General features: G+C 35.5%; 2 protein-coding genes across 2 annotated transcripts; both read right to left on the bottom strand.

The window, feature by feature from the left end:
• Positions 1-824: 824 nt before the first annotated feature.
• Positions 825-1,832, bottom strand: LOC118913229 (olfactory receptor 2H1-like). The gene has a single exon (XM_036887033.2). It carries the CDS (start codon positions 1,830-1,832, stop codon positions 825-827), a length of 1,008 nt encoding a protein of 335 aa, XP_036742928.2.
• Positions 1,833-23,016: 21,184 nt separating this feature from the next.
• LOC118913208 (olfactory receptor 14C36-like) lies at positions 23,017-23,952 on the bottom strand. Its single transcript, XM_036887023.2, has one exon. The coding sequence runs from the start codon at positions 23,950-23,952 to the stop codon at positions 23,017-23,019; it is 936 nt and encodes a 311-aa protein (XP_036742918.2).
• Between the last annotated feature and the right edge of the window lie 1,951 nt (positions 23,953-25,903).

Here is a 25,903-nt window from a genome sequence, read left to right as displayed (position 1 = left end):
TTCACTTGGGTTTGGGCAGAGTCGTGTTTGCACAATATCATAACAAAGCAGATAACAGAATCAATGATGCACTTTGCATTTTTATAATTACTTGCATAATTTTTAAATGGCCCTCATTTTAGGTGGTTACAAAAATATATTTGAATAAGAAATTACTTGTGATTGAATAAATGTGTGGTAATCAAAAGTGGATAATGGTAAATTTATTTGCAGTCAAATGGAGGTTAAGCATGAATTACAACCAGAGAGCTATGCATCTCATGAAATGAGAAGCCCACACCTCTCCTGTGTTTATATGTTACTGAGGCAAGTCACTGTCATGGATTCATTTTCTTGAAATTCCAATTGAAAAATATTATCACAGTATGTCCAGCTAGAATTTCTTGCTTACACCCAAGATGTCACATATAGTGAAATGAAAAAGAAAAGATTTCATATGTGTTAGGAAACTAGGGAAACTCTATGATATTTCTTTCCACGCATACTTGTACAGAAGAAAACATAATATAATATACATTTCTACATATATTTTTAAATTAAAAAATGAATAATAGATAATTTAATTTTTTAAAAAACAAATCTAACTCATGGTGCTTATGTTGTTTAAAAATTAATAATATATGTTCTTCAAAAGTTAACTCAGCAAATAGTATTCCTACCTGGGAAAATATATTTTGAATTCTTGTTAGTTGATGAAAACTGACATAGCATTTGTTGATTTCTTTTATCACAAAATAACATGTAAAATTACAGGAATGAAGAATAAGCCAGAAATTACTGCCTTTAAACTGAAATCAACCCTTTTAAGTGACAATTCAAAACTCTTAAATGGAGAGAGTGTGAATAGCATGATTTTCAACACCACTTCTGGTCCAAAAGATTTCAAAAGGCCAACTTCTATTTTTTGTTGTGTTGACCACCTTGCTGAGAAGTCTTGGCAGAGCATTTTTCACCTCTTTGTTCCTCAGGGTGTAGATGAGAGGGTTAAACAAAGAAGTGACCACGGTGTAGAAGAAGGTGAAGAACTTGCCATTTTTTAAAGCAAAGTTATTTTTAGGGTCTGTGTACACCATAGCGATTGTCCCATAAAATATGACAACCACGGTGAGGTGGGAGGGGCAGGTGGCAATGGCTTTCTGCCTTCCCTCCTCAGACTGGATTTTCCCCAGGGCTTGAGCTATGTAGACATAAGAAGTCAGAATCAACCCCAGTGGCACAATGGTGAAGAGAACAGCAGAGATGGTCATCTGCCACTCATTAACAGAGGTGTCTCCACATGCCAGGTGTAGGAAGGCAGGAACCTCACAAAGAATGTCATCCAGGCGGTGGTGGGCACAGAAAGGTAGCTGGAATGTGATGGGAGTTTGGACCACAGATAACATCAGACCTGACAGCCAGGCCACGAACACCAGCTTCCAACAAAACTGTTGATGCATAATGACGGTGTAGTGCAGAAGCTGGTAGATAACGACGTAGCAGTCAAAGGCCATCACCACCAACATGACATCCTCTGTGGGACCGAGACAGAGCAACACACACAGTTGGATGACACATCCTGTGTGGGTGATGCTCTTGTCTGGCCCCCACAGGTTGGACATCTGGGGCACAGCAGTTGTGGTGTAGCAGAGATCCAGGAAGGAGAGATTGCTGAGGAAGAAGTACATGGGGGTGTAGAGATGAGGTTCCATGCAGGAGAGCAGGATGATGGTCAGGTTGGAGAGGACGATCATGGTGTACAAGACGATCACAGCCCAGAAGAGAATGATTTCCAGATCAGGCCATTCAGAGAAACCAAGGAGGATGAAGCCCCCTGGGGAGCTCTTGTTTGCCATTACTGGTGCTCTTAGCACTGGGATTTGGATGTAAATTTATGTAAGGTTTGTAAATAAGTTCTGTGGAAAGGGTACACTGCCATTTGTTTAGAGAATGAAAGCATTTGTTTTCCAGGGGTTCTTGGGACACTAGGCATTAGGTTTTTCCACTTACATTAGAAAAATAATGATATGAATTTTTCCACCATGCTGTATTTCCTACAAAAGAGGTTTTAGTAAGACACCTCAAAGGAGTTTATAATTCTCAGCTTTCACAGTTAACATAGATCTAATGCATGTTCCTCTCCAGTTATTTTTTTGTAGTCATTATATATCTCTAAAATGCTTGGAATTAAATGCTCAGCATAAAGTAGTATCTTTCAAACAGCCTGCAAATATATCAAACTTTAATTTCCATAGTTTACTGATGTTAAAAGAAATGTGAAATGGAGTTTATCCCAGAAAGAAACCAATCTGCTCTAAATATAGTCTCGAAATTATGAGACCCTAAGCTTAAAGCACCCTCTGAGTCTGAAGAACCACCTTGGTATAGGAGACACACAAATTAAAAAAAGAGAATTATGGGGTAGATACCTAACTCTTTTACCTTAGGTAAATTAAGTTACTTTAAGTAAGCAAGTTGAAAATCCCAAGGAACTATTATTTTCCTAGAAATGGTTATGACTCCCAATTCAGAGAATTCAGTTCCAGGTTAATGGAAATAAAGATATAATAGTCCTTGATACCTTTCAGGAAATAAACACCTCACATCATAAAACTAGTAGAATGTAAAGCTCTATAATTTCTATCATCTCATAAATATCTCATTTTTTAAACAATTGGGAATATAAAATGAATGTTTTGAAAATAATAATTAAAGTATAGAAATAAATCAAAGAAACAACATTATGAAATCTGATCATTTCAAACTCTGCCTCATGGGAAGGGTAGAAAGATCCTGCATTTCCATTAGCTAGATAATCCTGACCTATGGAAGATAATTTTTGGGAAAATAATACAAGAATATTAATTGTCTTCCAGGAATTGTGGAATACTTCAGAGGAAATCCAACATTGATTTAGGTTAAAAACTCTCAACAAAATGTGCATAGAGGGAACATATTTCAACATAAGAATGGCCACATATGCAAAACCCATAGCTAACATTATATACAACATTGAAAATCTGAAGAATTTCACTCTATGATCAGGAACAAGACAGGGTTGCAACTTTCACCACTTTTATTCCACATAGTACTTGAAGTCCTAGCCATGGTGTTCAGACAAGAAAAGATGATAAAAAGCATTCAAATTGTAAAGAAGTAAAATTGTCTCCATTTGTAGATGATATGATACTATACTGAAGGCCCTAAATTTCACCAAAAAACTATGATAACTAATCATTGGATTCAGTAAAGGTGCAGGGTACAAAATCAATATAGAGAAATCTGTTGCATTCCTACATACTAACAATGAACTAGTGCAAAGAGAAATCAAGAATTCAATTTAATTTACAGCTGCATCAAAAAAGAATAAAATATCTATTAATAAATCTCACCAAGGAGGTGAAGACTGGTGAAAAGTGTACGATACTTATGGAAGACATTGAAGAAGACATAAGAACATGGAAATCTATCCTATGCTCATGGATAGAAAGGATTAATATTGTCAAAATGGCCATCCTGCTCAAACAATTTAGAAATTCAATGCAATCCCTATCAAAACACCAATGGTAGTTTTCAATGAACTAGCAGAAATACTCCTAAAATTTATATGGATCAACAAAACACCCAAAATACCCAAAGCAATTCTTCAAAAGGATAAATAATGCTGGGGGTATTAAATGCCTTCATTTCAAGCTATGTGACTAAGCTATAGTAATCAAACAGTATGACACTGATAAAATGAGAAACACATAGATCAGAAGAACAGAAAAGAGACCTCAGAAATAAACCCACACATGTATGGTCAATTAATATGTGACAAAAGAGGCAAGGGTATACAATTGGGAAAAGACAGTTTCTTCAATAAATGAGAAAACTGGACTGTTACCTGCAAGACAATGAACTTTTTTTTACTGTCTAACATCATCCACAAATGTAAACTCAAATCACTTAAAGATGTACAGGACATGAAACCACAAAACTCTTAGAAGAAATTATACAAAAATTTCTTGAACATAAGCATGAATAATTTTTATTTTGGACATGTCTCCCAGGACAAAGGAAACATAGGTAAAAATAAACAAGTGGGAATCCATCTTATTGGAAGATTCTGTAAAGCAAAAGACACCATCAACAAAATGTAAATGAAACCTACATTATGACAGAATATATTTGAGATATATGCGAAAAAGGGTTAAAATGGAAAATATGTAAAAAGAACTCATATAACTCAACACAAAAAAAGCAGGTAAGGCAATTAAAAGGTGGGCAGAGGACCTGACTAGTCATTTTTCCATGGAATGCATTACAGATGGAAAACAGGTGCATGAAAAAATGCTCCACATCTCTAATCATCAGTGAAATGCAAATCAAAGCCACAATGAGATATCACCTCACACCAGTCAGAATGGCCATCATCCACAAGACAAGAAATAACAAGTGTTGGTGAGGATGCTGAAGAAAGGGTGCCTTCTGACACTGCTGGTGGGAATTTTCATTGATGCAGCCACTGCATGTATGGAGGTTCCTCAAAAAGCTGAAAATATAAATACCACATAACCCAGTAATTCCACCAAGAATTTACTGAAAGAAGACAAATCATAGATTCAAAAAGATATATGCACCCGTATGTTTTTTGTCACATTATTTACAACAGCCAAGAAATTGTAGTGACCAAAGTGTCCATCAATAAATAAATGAATAAGAGAGAGGTGGGACATATACACAATGGAATATAATTCTGCCATTTGGGACAACATGGGTGGACCTAGAGGGCATTAAGCTCAGTGAAATAAGTCAGGGAAAGCATGACAAATACCATATGATTTCACTTATTTGTGGAATCTGAAAACAAAACAAAACACAATGAACAAAGCAGCAATAGACACACATAGACACTGAGGAGTGACTGGTTAGGTGACTGGTGGTTCACACTGGGATGCGGTTGGAATGAGTGAGAGAAATACAATGAATGGGTAAAGAGGGACAAAATATCAAATCATTACATAAGTTGTTCAGGGGGGTGAAAGTACAGCATAAAGTATATAGTCAATAGTTATGTCACATCTTTCTATGTTGAGTGATAGTAATTACTCTAGTTGGGGTAAGGAAATAATAGTGTGTATAATTGTTGAATCACTATGTTCTATTCTAGAAATGAATATGATAGTGTATATCAACAATACCTCAGTATAAAAAGTGTACTAACTAATACAAAAAGAATAAGAGGCATAAGACATGTTAAAATGCTGTGAAGGAACTCAGTGTGTATAATGTGAAAAATAAAATTTGAAAGTGAGCAAACATTGCAATAATTTGAGGAGTACTTTCGCAAACAAGTTGTCTCGACAGACAACTACACAGGTGTTGAGTGTCTGCCATGTGCCACTCATTGGCCTGTAATGTGGGAATATAATGTGAAGAGAGATGAAATCTCTTCTTGTTTCAAACTCACCTTCCTATGGATGTGAGACAGAAAGTAAAGAAATTAGCAAATCCAATGGAGTCTATTATATGAGATGATAATTTCTGTAAGTGTGTAACAATCAGGATATTATAACTGAGGATAACAATGGAGGACTGAAAAGCAGAGGAAGGTCACTTCACTCCAGGGGAACAGGAAGAGCAAATAGCCTGGCGCTGAAGGAGTGTGTCAGCTCCGAGATCCCCAGCACAGTGGGGAAACTGCGATTCCTGTGCAGTGCAGGTGGTCAGATACATCAGCCAGACACACCTTCTCTCCTCTAAGTTCACAATCTCCCCCCTGAACTGATGGCATTTGTTCTCTGTGAGGCACCCTGACTCTGATTCACAATGTCCGTTCCTCTCCATCCCACAGCATCACCTCCTCAGTTCTCTCATCCCCACCATATTATTTCATCAACTTCCTTTCATCTGTCTCACAGGCAAATAGTGCATGAGACCATGGCACTTGGACAAGAAAGCTCAAATAGTTCAACTGACTGTAAGCTTTGAAATGGTATCATGTATTCACATCTTGCTTACATAAAGGAAAAAGTACATGTTGATTGTATGTGTTATTTTGGACAAAATTCCATTGACTTACATTTGTAAAAGTCTTTTTTCCCATATAAATACTTTTTAAAGTTGTATAGATGATTTAAGATACTTATGAAATAGAAAATAAGATGTGAGAGCAACTCTCATCCTATCATTAGTATATTTATTATAAAACCTGGTTTCTTACTTTCAGTATATATTGTTTAATAATAATATATTGACTGATATGTGAAATACATGACATACAAAATGGAATAACACTATAAATAACCCCATATTTCCCTAAATATTATAATTTTGTAAATATTAAATAAGTTAAAATAGATAACCACTTTTTGGAATATAAAGTTTGATAATAATTTATTTTAGTAACAGAATTCATATAAAAAAAATGTTTATATTATTTTAAATGTAGATTTCCAAAATTTCACTAATCTAAAACACTGAGATTAACATGTACATAAAGAATTCAATGATTCTGTGTTTATATTTTTTATTTAAATAATAATGCCCTTTTCCAATCCATATATTCATGTTGCTTCCTATCCAGCATTTACCCTTATACACCACAGATGTCAGCATTTGGTTATTTTATTTCACTCACAATACCACGGTAATATCCTATTTTTTCTCTCTGTAATGAACCAGGTCTGAATGGAGCCCTATTGTGGATTTGATCTTTATTGTGTGGTTAATGTGTGTTTTTGTATTTATAGTTTATGTTTAAATTCTTCACAAAATTTTGTGCCATTTTAAGGTTTGATATGTTAATCTTTTCCTGATTCATATGAAAGAATCTTGTACAGTACAGACCTTTAGCCTATGCTTTGTCATCAGACCTCACTTTTAAAATATTGTATTATGGTTTACATCTTTTGCTTCTCCTAAGAAATATGTATTTTTTAAATATTTAAAATGCTAAATTATTTTTCTGTAGTATCTTATCATTGGCTTTGTTCATAGTTTAGGTAAATATTTATCCATATGCTTGTCTGGTTGTTTAAAAGATACATTTTCTACATTTAAATAGTAAATAAATTCCATTTGTAATATGAAAATAGGATCTAAAGTTTATTAATAATTTGTTATTAAACCTTCAGAGGAACTTACTGAGGAATCTTCCTCAGCTCATGGAATCACAGTAGCAATGTTGCTACTTGTATTTTCTGAGTTCTGCTACTGTCATAGCAGGGAGTGAAATTTTACATTATTGTTAAGGACCAAAATGATCTAATCTGTTCTGGAAAGAGTATACCTCTCTCTGCCTCTCTCTGAAATTGCCTATCTCTTGTTTATTTTCATCAGATTATGACACAAGAAACTTTCAGTGCTGTTATTAAGTAGCGTTTATTAAGTAGTTTAACATGTAGATTTTAGTTTGAAATAGGCCATAGCTTCACTAAGGCTTACTCTGTTCCTTGTTAGCATACACAAATATCCAAACATGTGAAATAAGGAGCCAGAAAGGTGTATGTTTTATAAACAATCTACTATTTAAATCTTGCTGCCTTTCAATGTGAGGCATTTTCAGAAATTCATTGCTCTAATATGATAAATGAAATACTGTGTAGTATAATCTCCATGGCAAAACAGTTATTAAAAAGAGTGATATTTGTGTGTTTCTGTGTATCACATTTTACACTACATTTTACAATATATACACATCCCAAAACTGTTGGTGGTGAATAGAGAAAACTGATTATAATATGTGACTCTTAACCATGTATTTTTCCATAATATCCCACAAAAATTAGCACAATTTACTTCTTTCCAGGAAATGTTGTCTTCTAAACTTATGCAAATTTGGCCTTTCATTCATCTTCTCACCTTTCCACCTCAGAAATGAAGTGACTTACCCGGTTGGAAGGGAGATGGGTGGCCGAGTTGGGCAAACATGAGCCTGCTCAGAAGCCTCCCCAGACCTTTCCACCTGGAGGCCTGGTCTTGGGCTCCCTCACCCCGTGTGACACCCCAGTTAAATACATGGGTCATGTGGGCCTCTGGAGGCAGGCAGGAGAGGCACAGCACTGTTTCCCCCTGAGGAAGAATGTGAGGAGCACGAGGGAACCGGGCCCTCAGGAGGTCCCCAGTGTCTGTCCCTGCACGTGATCATCTGCCGGTCCCCAAATGCTGTGAAGACAGAGACAATGAGAACAGGGCTCTACTTGTTTCCTACGAATGGCCTGAGATAACACATTGTTTACAGTTGACACTTTTAAATTAACTTAATTAAGCAATTGATTTATTAATTGTATGTGCTAAAAGTTTTGCTATTCTGTTTTATTTATTCATATCACAAACACTCATTGAGTGTCTGTTGTGTATGTCCATTCCTCTTTTAATCATTGAAGATATAATTGGGCCAGAATAAAATAGAAAGAATTAATAAAATACTCTATATCAATCTGAAATTAATTGCATGTGCTTTTTTATTTTTACAAATATAGTCAGGAGAATGCCATGGTGGTTGACATAATGATATACAGGACTAGTTCACTAATTATTATATGAAAGCAGTGCACAATAAAAAAAGACTTAAAGGCTTTAAACACATTCAAAACCAAATTCTGAATAAAATTCAGTGGTAGCTAAAAATAGCAACATATTACTTTTCTTAATTTATGTTTTTATTGAAGTAGAGTTGATAGAGTTTCTGTCAACATAGAAAGATGATACAGAACCATCGACTATACTCTCTCTGCTGTATTTTCATCGCTGTGGCTAATTTATATTATAACTGGGATTTTGTGCCTCTTTGTCCCCTTCATCTATTTCATCCCCCTGGTCCAAAACCTCCCCCATGGTAACAACATACTAGTTTAAAATATAAAATATTCCTTTTTAGTCAACATCATATATCAAAAGAATTTAGAAGGATATGGGGCACAAAGCATAGTAAAATCACAATAGAAAAGTTACAACATTTTAGTATTTTTAAAAATACTAAAAGTTTTTTTCTTTTTTCTTTTTTGATATTATTTATTTACATTGAAGTATAGTTGATATTTACAATAAATTGTTTCCAAGTACATGACATAGTGATTTGACAGTTATCTCCATTATTAAATGCTCACCCCAATTAGTGTAGTTACTATCTGCTAACATGGAAAGATGTTACAGAACTACAGTACACTCTATGCTGTACTTTCATCCTTGTGATTAATTTATACTGTGATTGAGATTTTATGCCTCTTTATCCCCTTTACCTATTTCACTCACCCACCCAAAACCCTCCACCATGGTAACCACCAGTGTCTTCTCAGTGTCTATTGATGCCATTGTTCTTTTTGTTTTGAGCCTACATGTAATCAAAAACATATGGTATTTGTCTTTCTCTGTCTGGCTTGTTTCACTGAGCATAATACTCTCTAGGTCCAAACATGTTTTTGCAAATGTAAGATATCTTCCTTTAAGAATTGCATTAAGATATGACATATGTGATATATTCAAATATCATACATGAGATATCCAAGAAGAAATGTAAGACAAAAATAGAGACGAATATTGACCCAGCAAATATTAGAAGAGAAAGAAAAAATTTCAAATTATCTTAAGAAGAAAGGAAGAATAGTCATTTAAAACTGGTTAAGACAAGAAAAAGAGGCTCGAAAATATTGAGAAAAATAAGAGAGAAAAAATGATTAAAAATCAAATGATCAGTTTGGAAACAAATAGAAATATCAAGCATAAAATGGAATTATTATGTTTGAAAAATAAAACTAAATGAATACAATGAAACATATTCAGATATATTTCTCAAAATATGATAGGTATTATACATACCTAGATATGTCATGGAAAAATATGTGGCTATAAGAATAAATTAAGAATGTCTATGAAATTTGAACGAAAATATCAAATTATCATTTATTTGGAGTCAAGTAAGATGATTACTGAATTTTCTTTAATGATGTACAAGTATAGAAAGAATACAGTAGAATTAAACAATTTCAGTAGTTTCTCTTTTAAATAAAAACTCAACCTTCAGGAAAAAATAATTATTTTTTTTCCAACTTTATTGAGATAATGTTGACATATAATATAGCACTGTATAAATTTAAGGTGTACAATGTTCTGATACTAATAAAACACCGTACAACTACCTCCAGAACATTAGCTAACAATGGTGTGGTCGTTCTGGGGGCAGGGTGTGTTCTCCTTGGTCCTTGTTCCCACCACAACAAAGAATTGCAGGACAGAGGCACAGCAGTGAAGAGTAGCAAAAATTTTATTTGTATGCACTCTAAGGGAAGAGCAGCCCAGAGTCAAGGGGGTATAGGCAGGTTTACTTGAAAAAAGCAGAAAGGAAGGAAAAACAGAGGGAGGGAAGGGAAGTGCATTGAAGCCCTGCTCATCATTGGACAAATCACTTGGCAACGCCTAAAGCCAGGGTCACCTTGAATCTGCATGCCGTGGGAACTGAGTCCCTACCACCCAGGATTTGGGGGAGCCACAGAGCACTGGATGGAATGAAATTTTTTTCTGGGAACATCCCAAAGAAAGGAGATTTTCAGGCAGGCTGCTAGAGAGCATGATGTTACAGCTGCGGTTGCATCCAGGTCGTTCAGGCAATGGGAACTTGCAAGCCCAAGTCAGAGCTCTCAGGAGCTCCTCCCTACTTATCTGAAGCAGCACAGAGAGAGTGACCACTTGTGCTTAAAGTCTGGAAAACAGAATGAAATAGCAGAGTGACAAAGATGCCACTGAGGAGCTCAGAGACAAAATGTAATAATTTGAGCAGTAAGAAATCTTTTAAAATTGCACACTCCAAGAAAGGGGAGTGTGGGCAGCCTCAGAGAGGGGGCGCACCTAAGAATTTAGGGCCTGGGGTTTTATAGGGCCTTTTTGGGTAGTGGTCATCATGAGGGATGATGTATACAGGTGATTTATAATTCCTTTGATGTTTGTCTTAAGAATAGGGTTATGTAGGTGACTATGTTGCTTCAGGACTTCAGCATTTTTTGTCCAGACAGGTTTATTTACACTTCCAAGGTCTGTCTCCTGCCCTGGTTACAAAGCTACTTGATTAGGGGCTGGAGGGAGGGGAAGAACTGCATATAAATTAAGTCAAAGAATAAGTGGGGCCTTTTTTGCAGGCTAAGCAGAGTTTACAATGGCATGACCCTTGTCTCATTTCCCTTCCCTACATCATGAGATGCAGGGTAAAGAAGTCCATGATTGACTTTTTCCCTGCCCTACATCATGAAATGCAGGGTAAAGAAGTCCATGATTGACGTTTTTTTATCTGGGGGACTAAGCAGACATTCCAAGTCTCTCCTGGCCTGTGAAACTGCAATAAATTAAATTATTAACTCTTGAGTCTTTTCTGGCTCTCTTATTTTGTCTGGTTGACTCTTTGAGTTCCTTTTGTGGTGCTTACTGGCTTTATTCTCCTTCCATCCACTCATATCTATTTTTTCTGTCTAAGAATTGCATAATTATCATTACTTTTCGTTGTGAGAACATTTAAGATATGCTCTCTCAGCAACCATTAAGAACGCAATACATTATATTATCAAAAATCACCAAGCTGTACATTAGATATCTGATATACTCATCTTCTAAACAGAACTTTGTACTCTTTGACCAATAATTGCCATTTCCTCCCAAATTATAACCACCATTTTACTGTCTATTCTTACATGTTCAGATTTTTTTAGATTCTTTACATTTCTTTGTATGAGTTATCTCAATTAAGATAATGCTTTTAAGACAATTCATGTTGTGATAGATGGAAGTTCCCTTCATTATAAAAGCTGGAGAATATTCCTTTTGGATATATATAAAATATAGTCTTCTACCATTTATCCACTGTGGGACACTGAGGTTGCTTCCATATTTTGGCTATTGTGAGTGATGTGGAAAGAAACGTGAGAGGACAGATATCACCTTGAGATCCTGTTTTTATTTCTTTTTGCCACATACCCAGAAGTGGAACTGCTGGCTCATTTGATAGCTCTGTATTTAATTATTTGAGAAACCTCCAGGAATAACAGAACCATGATTATAAGAACAATAAAATTAAGATTTTGGGATTGCTTTTAAATTATCAGTTATTTTGAATAAAATCTTAGCTCTTTATGCTTACTGTGCTGAGACTTCCATTCTACATTTTTATGTACATTTGAGGAGTTTGGAAAATGTTACATTATTGAAGTTGCACATTTTGGGGACATTTATTTCTATGTATTATATGATGTTTCTTTTTGCAGGAGACCTCTTTTTATGCTCTTTTTCAATTGGTTGTCCTTGGGTTAGAGGAAAAATATGATTTACTCTAATTAGTAGCTACCTGATTGAAGTCTTAGTAGGTATTATTAATTGATTTCATTGTTCCTGCTATGATGCTTCACAGGGATTTCCTCATTTAATCTTTAACCCTATGCAGTAGAAATAGATATTGCCTAGAACGCGCCCTTTAGTGTCCACCCTAGCCTACCTCTCCAAACATCTTTGTCTTACTCCATCGTACTGCCTAGACTCCAGGCCTTTGGGATCTCATCCTGTTTGGAGAGACAGCAACACATTCTTTAAGAATCCTAACAAACTCTACTTCTCTTTCTGGATTACATTCTTTACCAATACTTTAAAGAATATTTTCTCTCTATAAAAACTATACCTTCTCATAAAATTCTCCTCAATTTAACTCCCCTCCAAAGTGTTTCTGTTTCAGTGTTTTGGTTTATATTCCATTAAATACTACATCATGACTCAGTCCTTTATTTTATCCAACACCCAGAATGTGCTTGGATATGTAATTTTAAGTACACCTTCCATATATAATATATATTTAGACCATACTAATTTACTCAGTATGCTGATACCTTTCAATCAAATTCAGTCTTCCATGGTCGCATTTATACATTTTGATCCATTTTTACATGTTTTTACTATTTCATTTCCATTTGTTTAATATCCTTTGTTTATTTATTTATTTTGAAGTATGATAACATACAATGTAATATTAGTTTCAAGCATGCAAAATGGTAGTTTGAGAGTTATCTACATTATTAAATGATCTGCTTAATTACTGGAGTTTCTACTTGTCAACATAGAAAGTTGTTCCAGAATTTTGACTATATTCTCTGTGCTGTACTTTCATCTTGTTCAGTTTTCATGAAAGTGTTACTTTTTATTTGAATGATTGAATCTGTGTTGCCTCCCATTTATTATTTTTATTGGGTTTGGAAGATGTCCATTTAACTTACAATCTTATTTGTCATGGCAATACAGAAACACATACACACACATCTTTTGCTCAGTAGGAAATATGCTGCATTTTGCTTTTGTTTCCTATGCTCCCCCATTTTTATGGTGATTCAGGATTTTAGTATCAGATTTTATGAATATGCTACATATACAAATCTATATGAAACATTAAGTGTGACTAGAAGATTAACTTGTTTCTATGCTTAACTTACTTTCTTATAAAACAAATAACCAATATATTATTTCTTTACTAGTATAAATACTACAGTAATAAATTTAGAATGTTGTATGTGGTAATCTTTTTAATGTTTTGTATGCCTCAAATTTTAATTCTTTACTTTCTCACTACTACCTTAAGGAATTGGTAATCTACCTACTTTCTAGAATCCAATGTGCCTAATATAATATTGGATGCAAATACAGCTTGTTTGTACATATTTTGTTTCTTTTCTCATAGATTTTGTGTACTTTACTGTTACTACATAACATCGTTACATACTTTACCATGTTTCTAATTTACATAACAGTTATTATGACATGCAAAGTTTGATTTTTAAAAAATTTCTGTGTGTGCTTTATCCAGTCCAGTTCCTTGCTTACCTCTGTGACTTTGAAGACAAGTTCTCCTTTTATCTCAGAAATCATTTTTACCATTTTGTCATGTTAGCCTGTCTTCTTTGCTCCTGCTGTGAATGCCTTACGTGGTGTGCTGAGCAGGCTGCCCTGGCTCCTGAGGGATGCTTGTGCTCATTCTTTTACAACTCCAGGGTCAGTGAAGTCATGTGGCAAAACTGAATCTGGTGATAGTGAAGGTATTCACACAACTGAAACTGGCAAGCACTGCAAATCATTCAAACTAGTGGGGTTTTGTTTTGTTTTATGGGACAGATGCTTTATTATTGCATAATTTTTTCTATGTATTTTATCATTTTTTAAATTTTATATACATATATTTTTTCTTTCTCATGATATTCAGGGCATATGCTTTGACTTTAACATCCACTTGCTAAATTAGTTTTCACTGATGCACATTCAACTACTGTCTTTACTCATTTTTTCTTCTAAATAATTTTTTAAAAGAAAATTCATAATCCAGTTGTTTTAACCTTTCTATTTTTGAAACTGTTTAGTTTTTTCAATTTACTTTATTAAGAATCTTTCTCAATGTGCAGTAATTATTTTTCTTTTACTTTACTTCCTTTTTTTATTGTTTCTTTTTGGATTCTAAGTTTAGAGATTCTTTTTGATGAGCTTGGTTTTACTTATATGTGTGGAAAATCTTCATTGTATTCCCTTTTTATATTTAAGAGTATGTGTTTGCTTTGTCCCATTTTTTTTCTGAGATGAAAAAATCAATCCTCATAGTCCTCACTAGCACATAAAGTGTAACACTTTTATGATACAAAATATATACTCAAACATACCAACAGTGTGCCAAAATTCAACATAAATATTACACAGAGCATGTTGTCTTAGCACTGGTGCATTTAGCTGGCATCCATAACGGAAATGTAAGTAGCTTTTTGGAGAACTTGGGAAAATGCTTCCACTTTTCTGACAAGATCCCAGTCATCCACTAATAATATAGTTGTGAAGGCTAAACAGATTAACATATTCTAACATGTACCATGCATTAGTTACTAATCTGAATTCTGTATATATTACATTGTGTCAAAATTTCAAGAGGCCAACAAGGGTGGGCACCCTGTAAACTTATGAGATGAAGAAACTGAGGTGCAAGTGATGAAATGATAGATCACAGAGCCCCGGGACCCCTGTGCTGGCTTAAAACACTGACATATTGGACAATTGGGTTGTTTTGTCCATTAGAAAAATCCTGTGAGTTTGGTCCTGGCTTGTGAAAGTGCCTCCATTCTTGAGGCAGAAACCCTGAGGATGAGTGGGTAGCATGGCTTTCCTGGAATCTAGCTGAGGCTGGTTTCCGGAGGAGCAGAAGAGGATCCGGGGGTCAATGTGCTCACACAGCACAAAGCCTGGAGCAGCCCTCCTTGGGCGCTTTCTTCCACGTGGGGTCATGAGGTGGCTGCTGGAATGCTGGAATGTTTCCTCTGCTCCTTGGTCTCCATGACCCACAAAATTTCACCTTAGGAGCCCTCAAAATGTCAGGGGAACTAAGACTCTCCTTCTGTTCAAATTATTGTCTCTGTGATCTTTATCAGTGTGTTGACAGGTTCAAGTACCCTAGTATTTCTTGATATATAATAGTTGAGTTTATTTACAATATATTCAGGTTCCCTCACTTTCTAAAACCAATTGTCTCCTGCATTGCCCCTGGGCACCCACTATTATGGGTGCTCAGAGTTGTGTTCCCAGGAGTTTCCTCTAATGCCATTGACAAACCAATGCTTTTAAGTTAAACACGGAGGATCTTGTTATAAAACAGAACAATTCCTAACAGAAACTCAGTTATCTTAAGGAAATGTACCTTCATCCTTGCCAATGACTGAAACATTGCACCTTCTTCAGATTCTGGCTTACTTATACTATCTAAGAAAATAATTTGTGAGTCTCTGTTGTTACTAATCTATTTTTCCCTCTATTCACCTTTCTCCATGAATTTCTCCTGGATTCTCCTGCACTCCTCACTTGTTGAGAAAGTCTGTAAATGAGATTAGAATAGAAAATACAGAATAGAATAGAAAAACACTCAGGTGTCTAATGGTCTCAGTTTTTCAATCTCTAAATCAAATAGGGACATTTTACAAAAGTCTGTTTCTATTTAAGAGAGAGTGTCTTTAGCAATGTCAGAATGTTAGGTTTTCCTTTTCTTTTTTTTTGTTTGAAACAGTTTTATTTATTATATACATTGATTTAAAATTGGTATATACAAAATTGTACTATACAGAAATTCAAATTGCTGGCAGGATAGCTTGCTTAATCATTTTTTCAGTGATTTGCTATTCATGTTTATTTTTCTTCACCAGTTATTTTGTAGACCTCTTTTATTTTAAATATTTTACAAGTGTTAAATTTATGGGAAAAGTAAGATCATTTTCTAGACAAGAAAATTATGATTCAAAGGTGTTTGATAGCCAACCCATAGCTGTAATGCAAGTATTCAGCAGAGCTAGGATGTAAGACACATTTCCCGAACGCTGCGGAGTTTCAGCTCTTCTGTTCAGCCACATGGAAAGTCAATCTAAAACCTAAGGTTGATTAGTAAGGAAGAAAAAAGGTTTTTAATTTTGAATTCCAACTGTGAAGTCTCATTGCATTTCTTCAATATAGCAGCAGGACCAAATATGAAGTTTTGTGAAGAAAAACTAAGCAGTTTTTTAAAGACCTCAATTTTCAGAATGAAAATGGCATAACCTTGCCAGAGCTACATAAAAATATTTTAGGAATAATTTTAACCAAATTGATCATGTGACACTATCAATAAAGTGTCAAAAGTATAAAAGCACTCAAGGGGGAAAATTGCCATCAGTGGAATAGGAAAGAGAATAAATATAGAGGTGGTGACAGCCTTAAAAACGGTGAGCTGCATTTTTCCAAAGTTAGCAGATAAATGGGAAAAGAAGAGTGAATATATAAGAATTATTTCGTATCAAAATTCTTTAAATGCTGTAAGAAAATCATTTAGAATTTTTTAATGGATATGTTGATGTTGAATTGGGCTGGGGAACAGATATGTTACTCTACGAGATGGGTTAAATCTTAATTATAATAAAAAGCCCTGAGTTGAAGACATCCCATGTTTTCGGCCAGGGACCAGGAGTATGGACATATAAAGGCCATATACAAAATGGTCAGGAACAGTTCTCACGGTCCACTCAGTGTTCAGTACATTGGATATCAGTGGAGTGACGTTGCTGATCTGGATCACACTGACTGAATAGTCACCCCAAACAGGGATTTCATGCCCACGGCACCCAGCCATTCGAGATGGGGTCCGAAGGATCACGGCGGCCCGATCCGACTGCGCAGGATCAGGAGCCCTCGCAGAGCTGCGGGGCGCTGGTTCAGACACGTGTGCTTCGGCTTTGTTCTTCTTAGACGTTCACGGCTTAATAAACTTATGAGGCTTTTTAACTCACCAGTATTTTCATCTTAAAAGTACATAAACTTTTCAATTTTCAGAGTTGAGTGTTAAAAAGCATAATATATAAATAATTCAATTAAATATAGCAGTCTAAACAAATAAAAACATTTCTAAATATTCACTTTGTTGATTTTTGGATCTATATGAGGGAAGGAACAGAAAAAATCTACAAAGAAGTTCATAAAACATATTTTAAAAGAAAGTGAGAGAAGATGAGGATTTAAACATCAAAATAAAGAGAGAACATGGTAATAATTGCTAGAAAGTAGTATATGTAGCTGGTTAGAAGGAGACTATTAGAAAAATTCTAGATAAATTTCCAAATGAAATGGGTTTCAAAACCCTAGTGGTAGACGTGGACATAAATGTTTTTCTGCCTGGTATGCAGAGAATGGATTGTGACTGTAAGTCTAGCTTTGAGATATCTAATAAAGAGTAGCCTCCAATCTGTAGTCAGATTCTGTTTTCTCATCAACTAACCATGTGTTAATATTTATAAAATACTTCTAACGAGACAGGATGTATAGAAATGACCTATATTAACTCAATCTTCCAGGCAAACCTTTGATACTCATACTCATTTTATAGTAAGATATAAACAGGTGTGCAAATATTTGCCCAAATTCTTATAGACTCTTTACCACCTCAAACAAGGAAATAAGGCACATAAGCAGGGAAAATGAAGGAAAAAAATATTTTTTCATACTACTCAGTACCAGATAGAAAAAAATTGGATACATGGGAGTTGATAAACATACATAGTCTAATTGTTTCTATCCTTTGATTTTTCATGCTTTAGGGATTACTCATGTCCAAAGAAAAGTACCCAACACTCTCCAACTCTAGCATGGTGACTGAATTCGTGCTTTTGGGTTTTTCAGGTGTGCTGGAGCTCAGAGCCTCGCACGCCATGCTGTTCCTATTGATATACTTGGTGACTGTCACGGGGAACATTCTGATCATCACAGTAACCACCTTTGACCAGGGTTTTCACACTCCCATGTACTTCTTCCTCAGGCATCTGTCCATCCTGGACATGTGTTACATTTCTGTCACTGTGCCCAAGGCATGTGTCATCTTCCTACTGGACAATGGGGAGATCTCCGTAGCTGGATGTGAAGCTCAGATCTTCCTGGTGCTTGTCTTTGCTTTACCAGAGCTGCTGTTTCTCCCGTCATGGCTCATGACCTCTATGTGCCTGTCTGCCTGCCCCTCCGCTAACCTGCAGTCATGAGCTTTCGGGTCTGTGTCCAGATGACCCTGGCCTCCATCCTCAGTGCTGTGATCAACTCAGGGTTCCACACTGGCAACACATTACGGCCGTCCTTCTGTTGGTCCAACGTGGTCCACCAGTTCTTCCGTGGCATCCCCTCCCTGCTGTGGCTCTCCTGCTCTGACACCTTCAGCAATGAAATCGCCATTTTTGTCTGTTTTGTGGTGATTGGGGGTGGCTGCTTTGCTTTCATTGCTGTGTCTTATGTTCACATATTTAGTACTGTGCTCAGGGCTCCAACCGGAAGATAGCGAGGAAAGGCCTTTTCCACCTGTGTCCCTCACACCCTTGTGTTAACAGTGTCTGTCAGTTCAGCCGCTGCCGTGCGTGTGAAGCCAAGCTCCACCCCACTCACATTTCAGGACACGGTCACATCCATGCTGTACAGTATACTCCCTCCCCTCTCAAACCCTGTTATTTATAGTCTTAGAAATTAGCAGATAAAGTAGGCTGTACAGAGAACTATGAGAAGGTTGTATTAAGAAGATTATCATTATTTCAATGCATTTCCTCTTTGATGAGGTGAGTTGAAAATGCTTCAAGATTAGTTTTCTTGTCTATTTCCAACTTTAAGGGCTTGATTTATTTCTAAGTAACAATCAGTATATCATCTCAATATAGAAAAAAATATAATTGTTTTTCCTCTCCAAAAACCCACATTCCCTCATTCCTGAAACATTACTGCTAAAGACTGCTATTGTTTGTTAAATATTTATCTTTCCAGTTTTTCCCCTTTAGATCTAGTAAGTTTTAGAACAGATAAATTGTATATTAACTTTTATCTCTTTTTGCAATTATGAATCATTCATTCATCCTATATTTTAAATATTCCTTAAAATTCATAAAACATGAAAACTGGTCAAGAACAACACTAAAATATAACTTTTAATAATTAGGTGAATAGGTGAAATGGGATTTAGGGCAATTAAAAACTTTATATGATAATGCAATGTGAATTCATGACATATGAGCCTGTTAAGACTCACAGAGCTGTAAAATACAAAGAGCAAAATCTAATGTAAAATGCAGGTTTTTGTTAATATATCATTATTGGTTCATCAATTATAACAAATTTACTATCCCATGAGTTTGTGTCTCCTTCAATTTCTTTCATCAGGGTCTTACAGTTTTTAGAGTATCGATCTTTCACCTCCTTGGTTAGGTTTATTCCTACATATTTTATTCTTTTTGGATACAATTTTCAATGTAATATTTTCCTGATTTCTGTTTATGCTAGTTTATTGTTAATACATAGGAATACAACAAATTTCTGTATATTCATTTTGTATCCTGAAACTTTGCTAAATCCAGTTATTAGCTCTAATAGGTTTTTGTGGACTCTTTAGGTTATTCTGTCTGTAATATCATGTCATCTACAAATAGTGACAGTTTAACTTTTTTCTTGCCGATTTGGATGCCTTTTATTTATTTTACTTGTCTGACTGCCATGGCTAGGACTTCCAGTACTATGTTGAATAAAAGTGAGAGTGGGCATCTCTGTCTCGTTCCTGATCTGAGAGGAAAAGCTTTTCACCACTGAGTGTGGTTTTAGCTTTGGCTTTATTTTATATGACTTTTAATATTTGGAAGTATGTTTTCTCTATAACCCTTTGTTGAAAGTGTTTTTCATGAATGGATATTGAATCCTGTCAAACGTTTTCAGCATCTACTGAGATGTTCATGTAGTTTTTATCCTTCCTTTTGTTAATGTGTTTTTTCACAGTGGTAGATATATGAATATTATACTGTCCTTGAATCCCTGGAATAAGTCTCAATTGATTGTGATGGATGATTATTTTTATGTATTTTTTAAATTCAGTTTGCCCAAAGCAATTTACAGATTCAATACAATTTCTATCAAAACACCTATGGCATATTTCAGTGAACAAGATTGAATAATTCTAAAATTTATTTAGAACTACAAAAGATTCAAAATAGCCAAGGGAATCTTAGGAAACAAAGAAAGAGCTCCCTGATATCAAGCTATAATATAAAGCTACAGTAATCATAACAGTGTGGTACTGACACAAGAATGGACCTATAGATCAATGGAGCAGAATGGAGACCCCAGAAAAAATGAACTCACAAATGTATCAGCAACTAATATATGACAAAGGAGGCAAGAATGTACAATTGAGTAAAAAGAGACTCTTCAATAGTTGGTATTGGGAAAACTGGATAGTTATAATTAAGAGAAGGAAACTGGATTACTGTCTAATACCATACACTAAAAACTTAAATATAAGACATGAAATATCATCCCTTTATCCTATGTAGATACCGTATTTAAATGTACTGATGACTCTGATATATCCTGTTTACTGATGCTCTCCTTGTATAATATTTCTTATTATGTATTCCTTTCCATAGTTTCACTTTTTATGATTTCATAGAAATTAATGTTCAATTTCTAATCTATCATTAATTCCAGTCAGTGTAATTTTTATCACACATAGTGAATTTTTAAAAATCTTTAGGAGTTACCCAAAGGTCTTTTTATATCCTCCATATATCCACATTGCTTTCAGAACACATGCCAGAGTTATTTTTGCATTTCTTTGCATTTGCTTGCCTGCTAATGCTAATATCTGCTTAAGTTGGGTCAGTCTTGATGAACTTTTCTTCTTATTATTTCTTGACATTTCCTTTGTGTGTGTGTGTGTGTGTGTGTGTGTGTGTGTGTGTGTGTGTGTATGTATGACTTTTAATCCCTAATTGGATTCCAGATATTGTGTAGTTTACCTAATTTGATGCTGATACTTCGTGTTCATATGAATATACTTGATCATTGATTAGATTTATAATTATGATTTTGGAGACATTTTTTTCTTTAGGTCTTTCAAGATTTTTGTCCAGGATCAGTGCAGTATTTATTCTAGATCTGATTCTTATTAGTGACTGAACAAATTCCTTCCAAGATGCTGAAGGTTTCCATTCTAAGACTATTGAATATAGATGCTCTTCCTGGAAAATGTGAATACATCTTCCTCTTCTTTTTTATTATGTTTTATTTTCAGTTGGATTGGGTAGTTTATTCAAGTGTGCACAGAACACACTGTGGAAAGCTGCAGAGAAATCTGCAGATTTCCAGATCTCTTTTCATGGACCGCTCATTCCTTTGATATTCTGCCCTGTAAGTCACCCACCAGTGTCCCTGAATCTCATTCCCATGTCCTTGTACCAGGGGTGCCACTGGCTTTCACCAGGGCTCCCTCAAGCTGGAGTACAGCCCTGCAGGAGGCTCCTCTGTTAACATTCATTATTTTATGTCAACATTTTGCCTTTAGTGGGGCTGTAACATAAGGACTCAGATGGAAGGCAGCATTAATCATGAGATGCCACTTATGATATTAGGTAATAAAGGGTTCTGACTTCACTCCTGGCTGCCCCATTACACTGCTCCTCTCACCCCTTCAGTAGCTCGTGCTGAGGTAAGTCATCCACCATGCGGAGGGAATCTCCTGTGGGTGGGCCAGCGTGGCTAGGTCCTGTGGCTTCAGACCAGTATGTAGTGAATTTTGAGGGGAGATTTCCCATCACCATTTATGGTTTCAGGTAGAGTTAAAACCCTTTCCAAAACCTTGACAGCAAGCAAATGAGAAGCCTTGTTAGAGACAACCTGATAAGTCTCCTGTATTCCTGACTCACAGAAACCATGAAATTTTACATATTCATTGTTTGAACTGAACTTGCTGTTCTCTGAGGGAATTTATTAAGCAGAATTTATATTTACTATCATTTTTGGTACCTGTAGGTGGGATGATGCTATAATAATAAAGGAAAAGATTGCCTTTAAAATACTGGGATTGTGAGGAAACTTGACAGAAGTGGAAAGTTCCTGGCATTCGTGGAAGTCTCATGGTGTTGATGAGGCTGTTACTGGGCTTGGGGGAAAGTGAGTAAGAGCTTGTCAGGAACTTCAGGAGGGGTGATGTTTCATGTTGTGAAGAAACTTAGAACAGTGTTTTCTGCAGTAATGTGGACAGTAGGAAATAAATTCTATGAACAGTGTAATGTAGCTAAATCTACATTCACATTAGATCTTGAAGATACTCCTTTATTTTTCATGCTTGATTATGGTAAAATGAAAGAGGGAAGAGATAAATTGAAAGGAGTAGTATTAAAATGTATGACTCATAATTTATTATTTTAATAATTATTAGGCTCCCCACATCAAATTTGACTAAAATTAATGTTACCATTGAACAATAATAAAAATAAGAGAACATCTAAGAAATGCAATCTTCTGTAAGAAAACTTATAGAAATCGTGAGTAAAAGACTCACTGGAAAGACTGTCAATACCTTAAGTATCACATCACTAAACCCAAGTCATGTTCCATGGATCCATCCTCTCATATTAAAGAACACAAGCCATCTTGGAAAAAAATGTCAGACTAGTGTGTAAAACACATACAGTGCTATATTTATAAAAGTTTGAATCTCACTGAGTGACAGTGAATAAGTCTGAAGTATCTTCATAATTTTCCTGAAGAAGTCTTTCTTAATACTACTTTCTTCAGAGCACCCTTTACCTGTTTGTTTCTAAGACTGTAGATGATAGGATTCAAGAATGGGGGAACTATGGTATAAAATACAGAAAGAATCATGTCCAGAACTGTCTCAGAGGCTCCTGAAGGCCTTAGGTACACACAGTTTCCAGAACCGAGAAAGACAGAGAACACAAGGATGTGAGGGACACAGGTAGAGAAGGCCTTGCCTCGTTCTCTGGTTGGAAACTTGAGCACAGTGGAAAATATGCGGAGGTAGGACATGGCAATGAAGATAAAGCAGCCACCACCAATCCCCATGGCAAAGATAAGAATTAAGAGCTCATTGCTGAAGGTGTCAGAGCAGGAGAGGCTCAGCAGAGAGGGGACATCACAGAAGAACTGATGGACCATGTTGGACTGACAGAAGGACAGCCGGAACGTGTTCCCTGTGTGCACACCTGCATAGATGAGGCCACTGAGCATGGAGACCAGTGTTGTCCAGACACAGAACTGGCGGTTCATGATGAGGGGATAGTTGAGGGGCTGGCAGATGGCCACATAGCGGTCATGGGCCATGATAGTGAGGAACAGGAGCTCTACATACACACAATAAATAACCAGGAAGATCTGAGCTGCACAGCCAGCCCTTGAAATGGTCCTGTTGTCAATGAGGGAATTGACACAGGCTTTGGGGACAGTGACAGAAACGTAGCACACATCTAAGATGGACAGGTTCCTGAGGAAGAAGTACATGGGTGTGTGAAGGTTCTGGTCCAGAGTGGTGGCAGAGATGATGAGAAGATTCCCTAACAGGGTGGCCAAGTACATCAATAGGAATAACAGGGCATGTAGGACCCTTAACTCCAACACTTCAGAAAAGCCCATGAGGAGAAACTCAGTCACCATGGTGGAATTGGCCATTTCTGGAAATGCTGGTTGACCAGGATGGCAAAAGAGAAAAGCCATGGAAGATTTGAAAAATAAGAAAGAAAGTTAGCTTAATTTCTTTCACAGCACATTTTTTATCTTAAAAGTTTGGCCTTTTTTTTCTGGAAATTTTCACCATTGTACTTTTCATGTGCTTATCTCTCTATATAAGCTTATTTACCACTCTGGAGTACAAAAAAAGTTCAAAAGTTCTAGGAAGTGGGCTTTAAAATCTTAGTATTTCAATATAATTCATAGAACTGCTGCTTTCTGGTCTCAATAATTTTGAACTTTTGAGGTTTACTGCTTTATGAGGATTAACTAAAGTGACATGTAAAATTCTTGGTAGAGATAAATTCTCAGTGAGAGTTGTTTAGTTTCTTTAGATGTTGGATAACATATTTTGCCTGGATATTGGTACAAAATGGAAATTTGACCCCTTGCCCTTCAGCCTGTGGGGCAGTAAAAATGCATGATTGCTTTGCATTTGTCTTCACAACATAAGTGCTGAAAATGAGTTAAGAGTTTCTACACTTTTATAAAAAGTTGATATTTCCATGACATTCAAGACTAGCAACAGATTTATGTATTGGATAATTTTCAAATATTTTTCCAGAAAACCATTTATTTCAATTTTTAGAAGATTATAAAATTTGGAGGAACATAAAATTGCTCTTCACCACAGCATGTTCAAGAGGAATTGTCTCATTGATGTGGGCCTTGGAAGGGAAGATTTCCATGTGTTCAATTTTTTTTTCCTTAAAAGAAATTTAATTTCTTAAAATAACACTGTTTCCTTAAGTTGCTATTAATCAGAAACTAACCTCATGTAAGATATTAAGATAAAAGATTAATATGTTTATCACCACCTCTCTATTTGAAAGCCTTGCTTCTCCAAAACAAACTAAAATTTAACTATCCACCCTTTAAGTACCATGTGGTTTAATTCCCTGCCTTTTGTTGCCCATATGTCACACTTGCCACCATCATCATAGCACCATATTCAGTGTCAGCCATGATCCAAACTATAATTAGATCGGTTTCTTACATAGGAAATTATTCATAATATTGTTGTATTTCTATATCTACTTTAATATTAACAATTTGTTAATGGAGAGACAGTCTCAAAAATACTAAGTAAACTTCTACATCTAAACAAATCTAAGTCTAAGCATTGGCTCAACCTGTCACTGACTCTAAAAAGTTCAAATCATGACTATTCCATACTTGCCACCTTGGGGAGTGCTAGACCTGTTACAACACTGACATTTCCCAGAAAATGCATATAAATCAGTGGCTTTGGGTCATCTACATTTTACCCTTTCTCCCCTTTACTGACATATTATTATGGGTCTTTAAAAGGCTATTCTTTGTATCCATCTTTTCTCATGTTTGTTTCTTGCATGCCTGAACCATCTTCCATTTTTGCAGTTCATGGACAATGGCCAATAATATTTCCCAAATCTTGAATTTCATTGTTTCATTCAAATTTAGTATATGTCCAGAGCTTAGAATTATTTGGCATGTTTCTTAAAATTTCTCTGAAATATCTTTGAAATATCTATTTGTCAGAAACACACTGTATTTTCCTTTGAACATTTTTTGAAAATATCAAATATTACTATATTTACACTAGCAACTTCAGTGTTCATAATAGACACCCCCCTTAACTATTTTTTATCAAATTTTCTCTATTTGATTCTCATCCACTCCTATTCAACTTGGTGCCAATTTTCACCTGTCACCGCTTTCTTAAATTGAAATGTTCTAGTCACTGGTGTTACTTAGACGTAGATTTCTCTTTTTATAAACTGATCTGCACTGGTCTTTTAAAAATCTTTCATTGTTTTTGTCCTTTTTTCATTATGGTCACTAAAAACAGTTTTTGTGTTTATGCCAATAGAAATCATACCACTCCTGAGATCTCTCTTACCGATTTTTCTCT

This window comes from Manis pentadactyla, chromosome 13 (genome assembly GCF_030020395.1).
Source record: "Manis pentadactyla isolate mManPen7 chromosome 13, mManPen7.hap1, whole genome shotgun sequence".
Classification (NCBI taxonomy): domain Eukaryota; kingdom Metazoa; phylum Chordata; class Mammalia; order Pholidota; family Manidae; genus Manis; species Manis pentadactyla.
This window is presented reverse-complemented; position numbering and strand designations above follow the sequence as displayed.

Excerpts from the sequence above, each read along its gene's own strand:
- LOC118913229 (XM_036887033.2), bottom strand. The coding sequence starts at position 1,832 with ATGGCAAACAAGAGCTCCCCAGGGGGCTTCATCCTCCTTGGTTTCTCT.
- LOC118913208 (XM_036887023.2), bottom strand. The coding sequence starts at position 23,952 with ATGGCCAATTCCACCATGGTGACTGAGTTTCTCCTCATGGGCTTTTCT.